The sequence below is a fragment of the Dipodomys merriami genome, unplaced genomic scaffold (genome assembly GCF_024711535.1).
Source record: "Dipodomys merriami isolate MVZ:Mamm:240054 unplaced genomic scaffold, mDipMer1.0.p SCAF_4, whole genome shotgun sequence".
Classification (NCBI taxonomy): domain Eukaryota; kingdom Metazoa; phylum Chordata; class Mammalia; order Rodentia; family Heteromyidae; genus Dipodomys; species Dipodomys merriami.
In genome coordinates, this window is record NW_027205603.1 from 38,979,812 (window position 1) to 38,995,155 (window position 15,344).

The following is a 15,344-nucleotide window of genomic DNA, read 5'->3' on the forward strand; positions in this document are numbered from 1 at the left end:
TGCTACCTGGATAGGGACAGAAGCCATGTGCTTCCTCTTCTGGGAAAATATGGCTCCTCTAATAAAACTTATAATAATCTTTCTTCTATGCCTGCCTGCCTCTGCGTAATCCCCTGGGATGGACGTGAAGGATCCTTTCAGGAATCAGGGTTGTTATTTGAAAATAACCTACATTCCACTAACATGAAGAGATAAGGGTCTCATGGACTTTCTTGCTCCAATTGGCTTCAAACCTTGATGCTCAGATCTTAGCCTCCTGAACAGCTAGGATTACAGGTATGGGTCACCAGCTTCCAGCCTTTGTTATTATTCCATTGGCAATAAACTCCAAAGACATCCCTGGTGTTCAGTATGCTGCCTTGGTACAAAATAGGTATTCAAAAATATGGATGGATAATAAAGGTCATCATAGTGAAAAAAAAAGAAATTATGCCACTTGTAGGCAAATGGATGGTACTAGAGGACATCATATTGAACAAGACAAGGCAAGCACAAACAAAAAAATCAAGACATTACATATGTCTCTCATATGTGGGCATACTTATCCATGGACATATACAAATAAACCTACAGCCTGCATATATCAAATAGAACAATGAAACCTATTTCATGGTTTTAAAAAGTGATGAGGGAAAGGAGAGTGATAAAGGGGGTGAGATTGGATGGAATATATTGTATTCATCAGTGGAAATGTCACAATAAAATAACCCCCACCATGTAACTAATATATGCTAGCAAAAAAAAATTTTTTTTTGGTCAATTGTGAAGCTTGAACTTGGGACCTGGGCGCTGTCTCTGAGCTTCTTTGTGCTCAAGGTTAGCGCTCTACCTCTTAAGCCACAGTGCCACTTCCAGTTTTTGAGTGGTTAACTGGAGATAAGAGTCTCACCGGAGTTTTCTGCCCAGGCTGGCTTAGAACCAAGATCCTCAGATATTGGCCTCCTGAATAGCTAAGATTACAGGTGTGAGCCTCCAGCATCCAACAGTATTTTTTTTTTAAATAAAGTCCACTAAAAACAAATTGTAGCAGCTTTCTTATTAGAAATTATAAAATCCAGTAGATAATGCAGCAACGTCTTTTAAAGTACAGGAGGAAAAACAACTAGCAAATCTATGTAACAAATGTTAATGGAAGTTCTTCAGGCAGGAAAGAAAATGAATGATATTGCAATCTATATTAAGGAATGAAGAATGCCAGAAATGGTAAAAATAAAAACAAATACAAGACATTCAAAAATGTTAATCTCTTTAAAAGATAAGCTGTTTTTAAAAATGCACTGTAGGTATCATAAGTATATGTAAAAGTATAATGAATAATAAAAATAGCACAAAAGATGGGAAAAATGGAAATATACTGTTGTATGAATCTAACACTGCACATGAAAGAAGCAAGGTTTATTTAAAGGCAAATTGATAAGTTAAACTGTATTATTATAAAACCTAAAGCAGCCATTTAACTAAAATAAAAACTAAAGGGTATACCAATAAGCCAACTGTAATGATAAAGAGGAGTTAAAAAAACACCACCTTTTCTTCAGACTCATTGAGAAATCCTGCCCATCACATCCCTTACTATTCAGCCTACCATTTTAACAACTCATTTGCCAAGATGCTCATTGCTTTGTATAGTCATTCTACCCAACTTACCTGGCCAATTATCAACTCTGGACAAATCCAACTATTTGGCTCTCAGGGCCTATAGCAGCCCTGAAGTGGGGGAGAAAAAGTAGTTTCATAATCAAGTCCTATGTATGTATATCAATCCATGGCTACCAAGCTAAGCAGTATCTCAACACAGACGAACAATCTCACTATCCTCACCAGGCTTTACCATTTTCTGTAATTAGGAAATTCTTTTCCTTAAAAACTTCTCACTCTGGCCAAATATGGGACACTGGGGCAGAAGTGAGTTTAAAGCCAAACTTGGTGATTTATTAAGACCTTGTCTCAAAAATCTTTCTTCAGTACCAAGACCATGTTTAGAAGCCACAACCACTGTCTTCTCATTTGTATTGCATTTCTTACTAAAACAGGACCCAAACAAGGAGTCATGCCATATTTTGCATTTGTTACTACAGTCCACTTATATCAATGTCAGGTTTGCTGTCTAAATGTCATTCTGTGAGGATAAAATAGCAAATTTGTGTAGTTTGATTTTCTAAAAGGCAAAGCATATATATTTTTTCAATGTGCCACTAGTGGGGTTTGAATTCAGGGTTTTGAGCTCTTACTTAGCTTCTTTGTTCAAGGCTGGCACTTTACAACTAGAGTCACATCTCCACTTCCAGCTTTTTATTCATCAATTGAAGATAAAGTCTCATCCTCCTGAGTAGCTAGGATTACAGGTGAGCCAACACCAGCACACAACAAGGGAAACGCATATTTTTGCTCAAACTAAAGGAATTTGAAGAAAATAGAAAATTTGTGGGATTTTTTTGTTCCCGATTGTAACTCGAACTCAGTACTCGATGCTCTAGCCATGCCTCCAACCCTTCTCACATATTCTTAAGAACAGTGGGTAAAAATTCTATTCCATTTATTTACTTTTTTAAGACTTATCTTGCTATGTAGCAAACTGGCTTAAACTCAGAATCCTCCTGCCTCAGCCTCTCAGGAGCTAGGATTACAATATTTGCCACCATGCTCAGCTTCCTATTTCATTGATTTTTCTCTTAAACTTATATTGTGCAATTTTAGAATACATAAAAGTAGAGAAATTGTGTGTGAACCCTCATTTATCCTTCATTCGGCTTCAATAATAAATTATATTGTTTAATAATTATTAATAATTATAATTTAATTATCAACTAATCTTGTTTCATGTTTTATAACCACAAGGGAGTATTTTATAGCAAATCTAAGAAAATAAAACATCATATCTGTAAATATTTCCTTATATCCCTAAGTCATTAGCTTTTTAAAATTATCTTAATTATAATATCCTACAAAAGTAATGATTCTTTAATATCACCCATTTTCTAATCTATATTTATTAACGACTGTTAAAAAAAAAAAAGACTGTTTATGGAAGTCAGGCACTAGTGGCATATGCCTGTAATCCTACTCAGGAGACTGAGATCTGAAGATCAAGGTTCAATACCAGCCCAAGCATGGAAGTCTGTGTGAAACCAGCCCAAGCAGGAAAGTCTGTGTGACTGTTACCTTCAATTAACCAGCAAAAACTCAAAAGTGGAGTTGTTCTTAAGGCAATAAATAAAATTGCTATTCATTTCTTTTTTGTAAGACAGTGTCTTAATATGTAGCAAACCAGTTTAAACTGGTAGTGCACTAGCCTGAGTGAAAAGGCCAAGAGAGAGCTTAAGCACCTAAGTTCAAGTCCCACTACCAACACACACAAAAATAAATGAATAAAAATAAGTAATAAATAAATAAAATTATGGTTGACTTGTTCAAAGCAGGATCCAAGTCAGCTCTACATATTACATTTGGCTGATATACCCCTTATGGATCTTATGCCTATAGAAGTTACTATTATACCTCTCCTCTTCTACATCCTACCTGCTCTTCTTTCTAGTATCATTTACTGTCCAATGAATCAGTTTTATCTGTCTTTAAGAAATTGTCACATTTTGGGATTTGTCTGATTATCTTGTGCTGTTTATAATATTTTTCTCTAGCCCCCATATTTCTCATATGAAAATTCTTTTTGCATTATTAATTTTGATGCTGTCAATTTTTCTTCTTTCCTTTTCATCTTATATAATAATAAATATAAATAATAACTCCTATTTCTATCAACTCATGAATGGATAAACAAAATGTGGCATACCCATATGATGAAATATTTATTACTCATTCATAAAAAGAAAATAGTGTTGGGGGGTAGAGTTGAAGTGGTAGAGAGCTTCTCTGGCATGTATAAGCTCTTGGTTCAATTCCCAGCACTATCAAAAAATAAAAATAAAAATAAATGAAATATTATTACAGACTGAAGTACAGACAAACTTTAAAAACACTATGCTAAGTTAAGGAAACCACTTAAAACACCACAACTTATATATTTTTATTTATATTTTTTAAAGTCCTACAGGTATTTTTGCCATAATAGGCAAATATGTACAGACATAGATTAAGCATTGCATGTAGATGGAGAGTAGAAGACTGGTGAGTAAAAGGTAAAAATTTATTTCTTTCTGAAGTGATAAAAATGTTTTATAGTAGGCATGGTGACCCAAGACTAATTCAAACATTTAGAGGAGGCCAAAGTAAGAGGATCTCAATTTTGTAGCTACATGGTAAGTTCTAGACCAGCTAGAGCTACATAGCAAGATGCTATCACAAAATAAAACTGTTCTAGCCAGGCACTGATGGCTCACACCTATAATCCTAGCTACACAGGAGGCTGAGATCTGAGGATCATGGTTCAAAGTTAGCCCAGGCATGAGACTCTTATCTCCAATTAACCACCAGAAAACTGGAAGTGGCACTGTGACTTAAGTAGTAGACAGCTAGCCTTGAGCTGAAGATCGCAGGGACAGGGCTGACAAAAAAAAACTGTTCTAAAACTGATTGTGGTAAAGGTTGTATAATTCTGTGAGAAAAAGCCATTGAATTGTACATTTTAAACATGTAAATTTAATGTTAAAGAACTTATGAAACAAAAAAAGTGTCTTTGAGAGGTTGAGTATAGTTTAGTAGAACACATGCTTAGCATGCAGAAGGCCCTAATTTCAATGCTGAACACTGGGCAGAAAAAGTGTCTTTTTCTTTTGAATGTCTGTATGTACCAGTCCCATATGATTCTCACAATTTCTTAGTAAGTGATGGACTGGAGATATAGCTCAATGGTAGAGTACTTTCCTACAACATGCAAGGCTTTGAGTTCAAGCCCCAACACTGCCAAAAAAAAAAAAGTTGATGATCATGAACCAAGCACAGTGGCATGTTCCTGTAGTCCCAAGGTAGGCTGAGGCAAGAGCATAATATGATCATAAGAGTTGGATTATGAGGCAGATCCCTACTTCAAAATCAAAAACAGTCTGATGGTGGCTCACTCAGGAGGCTGAAATCTGAGGAACATGGTTTGATGCCAGCCTGGGCAGGAAAGGCCATGAGACTCTTACCTCCAACAAACTCAAAAAAAGCTGGAAATGGTGCTGTGGTTCAAGTAGTAGAACACTTAGCCTTGAGCAAAAGAAGCTCAGGGACAATACCCAGGTCCTGAGTTCAAGTCCCAGGACCATCACTTAAAAAAAAGATACCTTGTTAACTGAAACACATCATTCCATAAATAAGTTACCATTTGCGTAAAAGGACTACATACATACTATCGTTCTGATTTCACACCTATAGTAATACAAACTGTTATTTGCTATAGTATCTTTTAATTTTCTACCATGTCATCTAATACCTCTGCAAATTCTCCTTAACTGCAAAATTAAAACACTGAGGCTGAAAATGCTAAAGGCAACTCACAAGCAAAGCCGAGTGGACAACAGGGGCGTTGGGATGGTCCATAAATAAAATAAGGCCAGGCAGACATCCCTGATCCTGGACAATGGCTCTTCTATTTAATGGATCTGCTGCTAGATCTCGTAGCTGGTTAACTACTGATAGAGCATCAGGTTCTTCATTCATGGTGGAGGAGGAAGAATTCATCTTCTATGTCATGCACATGAAGAAAATCTTCTTAAGTTCTGTAAAAAAAAGTTTGCAAAGTTAATTCTAGGTTTCTGAGGTTTAGTATGATGCCTGCTAAACAACCAAGATTACATCTTTAAAGAGCAGATGAATCTAAATCACAAAAAAAAAATTCTAATTTGAGAAAACTAAAATGAACATAAGAAGCTGCCTAAGAAATCAAGTTGTGTGTGCAATGTCTAAAGAACATATGTCAGCCTCAATTTTCCAATAAATTTCCTTTTAGCAATACATATTTTAACACCAAAATCACAATAAACAAGATCTTTCAAGCTTGTAATCTTTGGTATACTTCTTAGTATAACATTGCCATGCATGCCTTTTGCCCCCTAGAACATTTATGAGTCTAGAACAAATGCCTTGGGCTGGGATATGGCTCTAGTGGTAGAGTGCTTGACTAGACCAAGGCCCTGAGTCCAAACTCTTGTGCCGCAAAAAAAAAAAAAGAAGAAGAAAACAAAAACTAAAAAAGTAAGCAACCAGTGCTGAAGAGAAAAATACTAACTGGTAGCTTTTTTATTATCTATGAACAGGACTTCAGCTTGCTGAATCTACGAATGATTTAAGAACAAACACAAACAAAAAACCCTAGGTATAAAAGAGTCTAAGAAAGCCGGGCGCTGGTGGCTCATGCCTGTAATCCTAGCTACTCAGGAGGCTGAGATCTAAGAATCAAGGTTCAAAGCCAGCCCGGGCAGGAAAGACCGTGAGACTACTATCTCCAATAAACCACTAGAAAACCAGAAGTGGCGCTGTAGCTCAAGTGGTAGAGCGCTCGCCTTGAGCTGAGGAGCTGAGGGACAGCGCCCAGGCCCAGAGTTCAAGCCCCATGACCGACAAAAAAAAAAAAAAAAAAAAAAAAGTCAAAGAAGGTTCCACAAAAATCAAGAAAATTCTTCCATTGTGCCCAGCAGTTTATCTGAACAGTATATCTCAACTGTAGTTTTTCTTTTTTCCAAGTCTCTGCTTCTCCCTGCTCAGACTAGTATCTCCTACTACTTCCCTTCCTGTTCCATTTGGATTGAGCAGTAGTCTTCCACTTTGTAAAGTCCTTTTAAATTCAGTCTATTTTTTTTTCTGTATAAGTAAACGGAGAACTGGACATGGTGCTACATGTCTATAATCCCACACCACGAGAGTATAAGGTAGGAAAATCATGAGTCAGTCTAGACAGGGCTACATAGTGAGACCCTGTTGCAAAAAAAAAACAACAAAAACTAAATTAAAAAGCTGGGCACTGATCATTTATGCCTGTAATCCTAGCTACTCAGAAGGCTGAGATCTGAGGATCAAGGTTCAAAGCCAGCCCAGGTAGAAAAGTCTGTGAGACTTTTACCTCTACTAAACTAGCAAAAATAAATAAATAAATAAAAATTAAAAGTCAAAAGTAGAGCCATGGCTCAAGTGGTAAAGCACTAGCCTTGATTAAAAGCAGCTCAGAGACTGCACATAGGCCTTGAGTCTAAGCCATAGGCCTGGCACACACAGACAAAAAGTACAGAATGGGGCTGGGAAGGTGGCTCAGTGGTAGAGTGCTTACCTCGCATGCATGAGGCCCTGGGTTCGATTCCTCAACACCTCATAAGCAGAAAAAGCAGGAAGTGGTGCTGTGACTCAAATGGTAGAGCACTAGCCTTGAGCTCAAGAACTGAGGGATAATGCCCAGGCCCAGAGTTCAGTCCCCATGACCAACCTCCCCCCCCCCAAAAAAAAAGTACAGAGTATTTGAGTAAATATAATATGCAAGTCAAGAAACAAAACTAAAGAAAAAATGTCAAGGAATGACCTTCGGAGACATATTCAGGGTCTCACTATATAGACCTATCTGGCCTGACTCACAACTCAGCTGTAAAATAAGGTTAATCACAGCAGCTACCAAATAGCTTACTGGTGAATGAAATGACAACACATATATAAAGGTGAAGTCTAAGTGCCTAACACATTGTAAATGTTCAATAAATAGTTGTTTAAAGTTACATAGTATCAAATATCAATGAAAAGTATTATTCAATAAACAGTATTTGAGAAACTTAGCAATTTTAAAAGTTTTAAAATTCCAACTTAGCAATATTAAAACTGTTAAGGAATGTTGAATGGTAACTCCTTTGAACAATTAAAGATAGTTAAACACACACACACACACACACACACACACACACACACACACACACAATGTTTTAATCACAAGGAGGTAATGGTGGCTCACACCTGTAACCCTAACTCAGGAGGCTGAGATCTGAAGATCTTGGTTAAAAGCCTTCCAGGCAAGAAACTCTGTGAGACTCTAATCTCCAAATTAACCACCAGAAAGCCATAGCCATAGCACTGGAAGTGGTACTATGGCTCAAAGTGGTAGAGCACTAGCTTGAGCACAAAAGCTCAAGGACAGTGCCCAGGCCCTAAGTTTAAGTACCACGACTGACCAAAAAAAAAGTCACATTCCAAAGAAAATATATTAAGCTGAATTTTTTTTCAATCTTCAAGCTAATGTAAAACAAAGAATTTGGGGAAAAGAGGACTTTATATAGCAGGTATTTGCTATTCTCAACATGAAATATTATAGTTACTATTGTAATTTTAAAGTCAGGATGGAAGAAAAGGTAATGAACATAACACAGGAAAAAACTAAGGAGTTTAGGGCATATTGTCTCTTAAGTGCCTCTATTGTCAGTGTCCTGAAAAATCTGTTTATAAGCCATCTTCTGTACATTTTTATGCACTATCATCAGTAAGAGTCCTATCCAAACTGGAACCTACAGGCTCAAAGGCCCAAAAGCCAAGTCATAGTGAAAGACCAAATACTCTAGAAAAATGACTTTTTCATAAAACATAAGCCTTGCAACTGAAAGTTACATTCTTATCTAAGATGTCCTTAATAATTATTCAATGGAAATCTCGAAAGTAACATATATCTTCCTGTTCCTTTGAGATAAACTAAAGTACAATTAAAACTTTCAACCTTTATAGTCCACAGAAAAGAAAAGGACTCACCCAGGACCTGTCTCAGAAAAGGTCAGGAATGCATGGAGGCATCAAAGAATTTGATGAACATAGCTTAACACAGTTGTGGTCAAATGACACATTTCTTATGATACTTAAATGAAGGTAAGAAAAACACACAGAAACTGAGATGTACCCTCCAAATTACTGGTTTTATGTAAAACTCCTCAATATTAAGAGGGTTTTTGTTGCTGTTGTTTTTGCCAGTGCCAGAGCTTGAACTTGGGGCCTCAAGTTTGGTTGGCTTCATTGCTCACCGTTGTCATTCTGACTCCTGAGCCATCTTATTGCTGGTTAATTGCAGATGGAATCTCAAGAACTTTTCTGTCAGTCTGGCTTTAAACTTGATCCTCCAGATCTAAGCCTCCTGAGTAGCTAGGATTACAAGCATTAGCCACTGGCACCTGGCAAGAGTTCATTTTTATTTTATTATTCTTTTTTTTTCTTTGCTTGATTTCTGAGGCAGGATCTCACCATGTACTCCAGGGTAGAGAACTGCCTGTGTCTCCAGAACACTGAGATTATAAGCGTGAGCCACCACACTTAGTTAAAAACATTTTAATAAGCTGGGTGCTGGTTGCTCACGCCTGTAATCCTAGCTACTCAGGAGGCTGAGATCTGAGGATCTCGGTTCAAAGCCAGCCGGAGCAGGAAAGAACGTGAGACTCCTATCTCCTAAACCACTAGAAGTGGTTTATTGTGTGGTGCTGTAGCTCAAGTGATAGAATGCTAGCCTTGAGCTGAAGAGCTGAGGGATAGCGCCAAGGCCCAGAGTTCAAGCCCCACAACCGACAAAAAAAAAAAAAAAATTAATAACCCAAATCAATTTTACACAACCAATAAACCATAATGCAAGTTTTAAAAAAAACACAAAACCTTTCTCCTACCTTCTAATACACTACACTAGGCTCAAAAGCAAACAAATTTTCTAGTTGTATTTTTATTGAAAGCACTAATGCCAATAAGTACTGGGCAACCTACACTAGAATAAACTAAAATCTTGTTACAATGCAAATTCCTAGGTACAACACCAGATCTAAGTAGGAATCTATCTTAACAGCACTACTTAGTAGGCCTCAAGACTTAAGCACACTAGGTAATTTCTGGTGCAAATAAGAGCCACTAAAATTATATATTGTTGTATAAGAGAATGAATTTCCTTTTAATATGGTAACGAACACCTGAATAAAACCGTGATAATTTAGAACTCTACAAGAGACTTTCATGAGTGAGCAACATAAGGTTATGCAAATTTGGCATTAGGTTTGTTTTATTATCAGATATCCAATAAACAGGGGGAAAAAAACCCACAGGCAGTAGTAAATCTACCCCTTCCTTCCAAAGAAACTGCTTAGAGTCTAGATAAATGGAATACATCTGTGAGGAAAATTATAATAGGAAATTAGATTCTACACAGATTGTAAGTAAACAGAATGTTCCTAGATTTTTATTTAATGTCAACAGTAGTTAACATTTCTTTTGTCTCAGTCTGCCTTTTATTTTAAAATCAGCAACTGATGTCTAACAAGTTAGTTTTGAGTTAGCTTAAATATTGATGACTATATTTTAAGATTTTGGCCTGCTAAGCTAAATTTGTCAGAATCAATATATTTAAATTTTTAAAAATTCATAGCCAATTATTTTTGCTTTGTCTTTCTATATTTCGGTCTCTTTAGAACACTAATGGACATGTGCCTTTATTTTCTCTTATGTTTAGTTAAATTTGGACAAAAATTCTAAGAGAATGAATGTTTGAAAGAGTGGCTCAAGTGGTAGAACGCCGGCCTTGAGTGAAAAACAAAGCAAGAGCAAAGGTCTCTGAGTTCAAACCCCTGGTTGGCGCGCGCGCACACACACACACATACACAATGCTCTCTAATCTACGCGCGCGCACACACACACGCACTATGCTCCCTAATCTTTATGGAATCACCTAAGGCATCTTGTGTTAAAAGCAAATTCTGACTGGGTAGTTGGAGGAGTGGGCCTGAGGTTCTCAGAGTTCTAACAAACTTCCAGATAAGGAAGAGGTGACATTCTAGAAGCAAGGAGCTTGATCTGTGTGAGACACCTGTAATTGGACAGATGCCTGGAAGGTTTTCTTTCCTCTCAGCCAAGACCACCATTTAAGTCATACGATTATTTCGTCTCACAAGCTAAGAGCTGCAGAGTCTTTATTGAGAAGAGGTTTAAAAACAAAAAACAGAAAACAACTTCTGAAACAAGCGTTGAAATCAGATCTGGCTTTCTCCTCCATAGTAACTCTAACTCATTGAGAGTTCCGTTCCCTCCTCCAAGCTTCAGATTCCTCAAAAAACGATCTGGTACGGATGTCAAAAATCACGGAAAATAACAACGTGAAGTGACTCTTAATTGTCAGCACAGCAACTGTCATGCTAGCAAAATACTTTCTCCTATGAGGATGTCAATCCTGCCTGGTGTTGGGGAGGTGTCACTAAACCAGGTGCTGAAAGCACAAAAGCCCACAGAGATGCCATACAGAGATATGAACGCGAGTTGCTTTTTAGGCCAAACACACCACACCGTTCTGCTCTTGGGAAAACCTACGGGTGCATGAGACGGTCACCAGAGAACCAGAAGAGGTGACATCCTTTCCTGACAAAGCAAGAGCTTCGTCAAAGTTGGGTCGGGGGGGACGAAGAGGAAGCTAACCTTTCCACCGGGCACGAGAAGGGGGGTGTTTTAAAGCGCCCCAGGAGCCGCAGCCCAGCGCCCTGAACGGTGGGCAAAGGCGACGACGCTCCTCCCCCGGCCAATCGGCCGCCTCAGTACCGGGGCCGCCTTCCAAGGCCTTCCCCGCCCCACCGCTTTGTCCGCCGTCCCTGGACCCCACGTACCGCTTCAAAGGTCTAGGCGTCCAAATCGAGTCGCACCATCAGGGACGCACCGAACGAGGTAGCGGGAGCCAGGCAGCGCAGAGCGAGTCCCCGCGACGGGAACCGCGGCCTGGGCAATGGCAAACAACCGGCCTAACTCAAGGAACCAAAGAGCGAAGGCCTGGTGGGGAAGGCTCTGCAGACTCGCCCCAAGTGACCTGTCGCTTCGGCCGGTTTTGCTCTCCCATTGGTTAATTGTGGCTCCAAAGAGAGGAAAATTACCCAATCAAAGAGGGCCTTCTTAAAGCGAAGCGCTCATTGGTGAACTGGAGAAATGCACGGAAAGGGCTCAAAGGACTGGCCCAATGAGAACCCAGAACACTGGATTGACCCTCAAGGATCGCCTTCCATCCAGCGCTAAACGGAGAAATTTGATATTCCAAGGAGAGCCGGCGGCATTTCCTGACTACAGTTCCCGGCGTTCCTGGCGCGGCATGGCTTCTCCGCTGCGGTCACCGGAGACTTAAACGGAATGATTCCTCCTTTGGCGACGTTTTCATTGCTAATAAAGTAGTTTCCCATTTCATCTGCTTCTGTGAGTCTGAACCGTCTTTAAAAGTTAGTGTTTTTTATTGTTGTTGTTTATGCCGATCCTGGGCCTTGAACTCAAGGCCCGGGCGCTGTCCCTGAGCTTTTGTGTTCGAGGCTAGTCACCTCTGGCTTTCTGGTGGTTGAGGACGAGTCTCACGGACTCCTTATGTCCAGGCTGACTTCGAACCGCGATCCTCAGATCTCATTCTCCTGAGTAGCCAGGATTACAGGTGTGAGCCACTGGCACCCGCTCAAAGTTTGTTGTCTTTTAACCGCCAAGATTGTCCCCTTCGGCGATCCCTGCGTTTCATTTGTCTCATGTTCGTGTCCGCTATCACGCTAACAAAGCTAAAGATGCAAAGTACCGTTTTCTTCGTTGGAGTGATAACTTTTTTAAACCAATTGAAATATAGTTGTTTTTCTTTAATATTGTCTCCTGTTTGTCACTTGGGTCACTCTTCCACTTCTGGCTTTTTATTGGTTAATTGGACATTTTACTGCCAGGCTGGCTACGAACCGCGATTCTCAGATCCCAGCCTTTTTAGTAGCTAAGATTACAGGTATGAGTCACTGGTGCCCGGCTTTGGGTTTTATTTCTTACAGAAATTCTCGACATGTAATCTAAATGCCCCACACCAATTTTTGAGAATAGTGCATTGATTGCACTCAACCCTTCTGGATAGTTTGGATTTGCCCTTTTACGGTTTGATTCTGCTATCTCACTCATATGTTAAAGTTAGACTTCTAATGGAGAATTTGGGTGAGAATAAATATCCTTTTGCTAGTATCTTGGATACCTCATAAATGAATTTAAAAACCAAATGGTTACTTTACTTGAAAGTCTCTGTGTTCTCTTGTTTGGGGTTATCTATTGTAATCAAGTCCAAAAGAAAACAGTAGCTTTAATAATAAAGCTAAGTAGAAAACAATTACTAGTCTCTGTCACACCATTTGACCTAAAACAAAAACAAGTTTAATGTGGTTTGGATTTCCCAAAGCCACAAGAGGATGATAGGTAGAGTAATGATAGGTGAATTCTGAGTCTAAAAGAAAAAGGGGGAGAAAAGTGATATGAAGAATAATGCCCAGCTCCTTTGTAACAATATGCTAGACCATCTACTGTTGGCAAAATAAAAGAGAAGGGAGAAAAAAAAGTAGAAATCTCTTTTTAAAACTCAAAAAGTAAATAAAGTCCAAAGGGCAAGTCAAGGTTAAACATAAACCATCTGGTTAAATAAATGATGTTTTAGTATTAACAGGAAAATAGACTTGATAAATTTGTTGCTTTTGCTAATGTTAATTTGTATATTAGGGGAAAAGACTGCATTTTTTCAAGTACTATTCTGTGGCAGATTTTTTGACAATGTCCAGAATATGTGTTCCACAGAGTATCTTTTAGAAATTCACAATCTAAAATCAAACATACTCTTTGCCTTTGTCATTAAATTATTGAGGAGATTAATTCTTCCTGCAAACTTCTGTTACAACAAAAATATGACTGGCATTAAAAACCAGTGCATGCAGTCATACAAAAAAATTACCAGTTTCTTAAGCTATGGATTATGGCCTCAGAGATGTCTTTACAGTTTTAAGAATTCATAATCCAACACTAAAAGTATCTGAACTTGACACCAATGAAATTATACTACCAACCACTATAAATCATTGCTTGTTCTTAGTCTTGGACATCATGCCACAGGACAGAGCTGGAATGCCATGTTTCTTAATAGCTTAGTTGCTTAAGACACATTTATATACTAGCTGTTTGATTTATTGAATTACTTAACAATCCTCACTTTGAACATACATAGATAATCTAACCTATGAATTCAAAGGTAGACAACCCTTGCCCTCAAAGAGTCTAAGGATCTCAAGGAGCAATGGTTTCAAGAAGTTTTTGATCAATCCTTTTCCACTTAAAAAGTTTGTTGAAGCTAGGTACTAGTGGCCCATGCCTATAATCCTTACTGTTCAGGGAGTTAATATATGAGGATCATAAAGGTAGCAAGGCAAAAAAGTCCATGAGGCTCTTATCTCCAGTTAACTACCAAAAAGCCAGAAGTACAGCTGTGGCTCGAGTGTGTGTGTGTGTGTGTGTGTGTGTGTGTGTGTGTGTGTGTGTGTGTGTGTGTGTGTGTGTGTGTGTGTGTGTGTCTCGAGTTGCAAGTGCTCACCTGTAGCAAATTCGTGTGTGTGTGTGTGTGTGTGTGTGTGTGTGTGTCTCGAGTTGCAAGCGCCAGAAGTACAGCTGTGGCTCGAGTTGCAAGTGCTCACCTGTAGCAGATTCTAGTGTGTGTGTGTGTGTGTGTGTGTGTGTGTGTGTGTGTGTGTGTGTGTGTGTGTGTGTGTGTGTGTGTGTGTGTCGAGTTGCAAGTGCTCACCTGTAGCAAATTCCAGTGTGTGTGTGTGTGTGTGTGTGTGTGTGTGTGTGTGTGTGTGTGTGTGTGGCTCGAGTTGCAAGTGCTCACCTGTAGCAAATACCAGTGTGTGTGTGTGTCACACAGACACAAATACATAGAGAGGTCCAGGGCAAGTGGCCACTGGAAGCTCAGATCCAGTGGGATAAGGAAGAAGGGAAAGATGAGGTGGAAGATAGGCAATAAAGTTGAAAACAGTGACTACAAAAGGGATGGACACAAGATCACTGACAGGAAGTTAAGTGAATTTGTAGTGTAATCCATCTCAGATAATGATTATGATGTTAAAAAAAATGAAGAAAATTCTGGTGTCAGTCTCTCACAACTGAAATCCTAGCTATCAAAAATCTGAAATCTTAGAATTGAGGTTCAAAACAAATCTATGAGACATTCTAACTAGCAAAAAGCAAGAAGTAGAGGTAGCCCGAATGGTAGAGTGGCAGTCTTAAGCTGGGTGAAGGGCACTAAGCAGAAGTGTAGGACCCTGAATTCAAACCTTAGTACTGACACAAAAATAAGGAGGGAGGGAGGGAAGAAATTCCTGCAGCAGCTTTTCCTCAAGGAAAAGCAGTGAACATCACAGAACTAACAGCTGTAATAATTCAACAAAGCTATACAGAGAGTGTAATCAAGCAAGTGAATGTTGAAGAAGACACCAACATAAATGAATAAAAGTGACATCTGGATTTTTCACAAGCCCTTTTGATTTAACTGAAAGGTTGCCTAGCATGCTGAACAAATTTAAAGAGTTGGTTCCAAACATCTCTGAGAATTGTGAAACATGGTTAAGACAGCTGGATAAACTTTGGGAAGGTACTACCAAGTCTGTGACCCTTCT

At 38.8% G+C, this 15,344-nt stretch overlaps 1 protein-coding gene across 2 annotated transcripts in view; it reads right to left on the bottom strand.

Annotated features, from left to right (window-relative positions):
* The window catches only part of Armc1 (armadillo repeat containing 1), a 38,407-nt gene extending 26,697 nt beyond the window's left edge, over positions 1–11,710 (bottom strand). Inside the window, exons 1-2 of one of the 2 annotated variants that reach the window (XM_069990813.1) lie at positions 11,520–11,710; positions 5,437–5,657 (exon numbers count right to left, since the gene is read on the bottom strand). In XM_069990813.1, coding sequence (XP_069846914.1) covers positions 5,437–5,619 — 183 coding nt within the window. In that variant the 5' untranslated portion in view covers positions 5,620–5,657; positions 11,520–11,710. Of the gene's footprint in view, positions 1–5,436; positions 5,658–11,519 lie in introns of those variants that run through there. The other variant, XM_069990814.1, reaches the window with a different exon arrangement.
* Between the last annotated feature and the right edge of the window lie 3,634 nt (positions 11,711–15,344).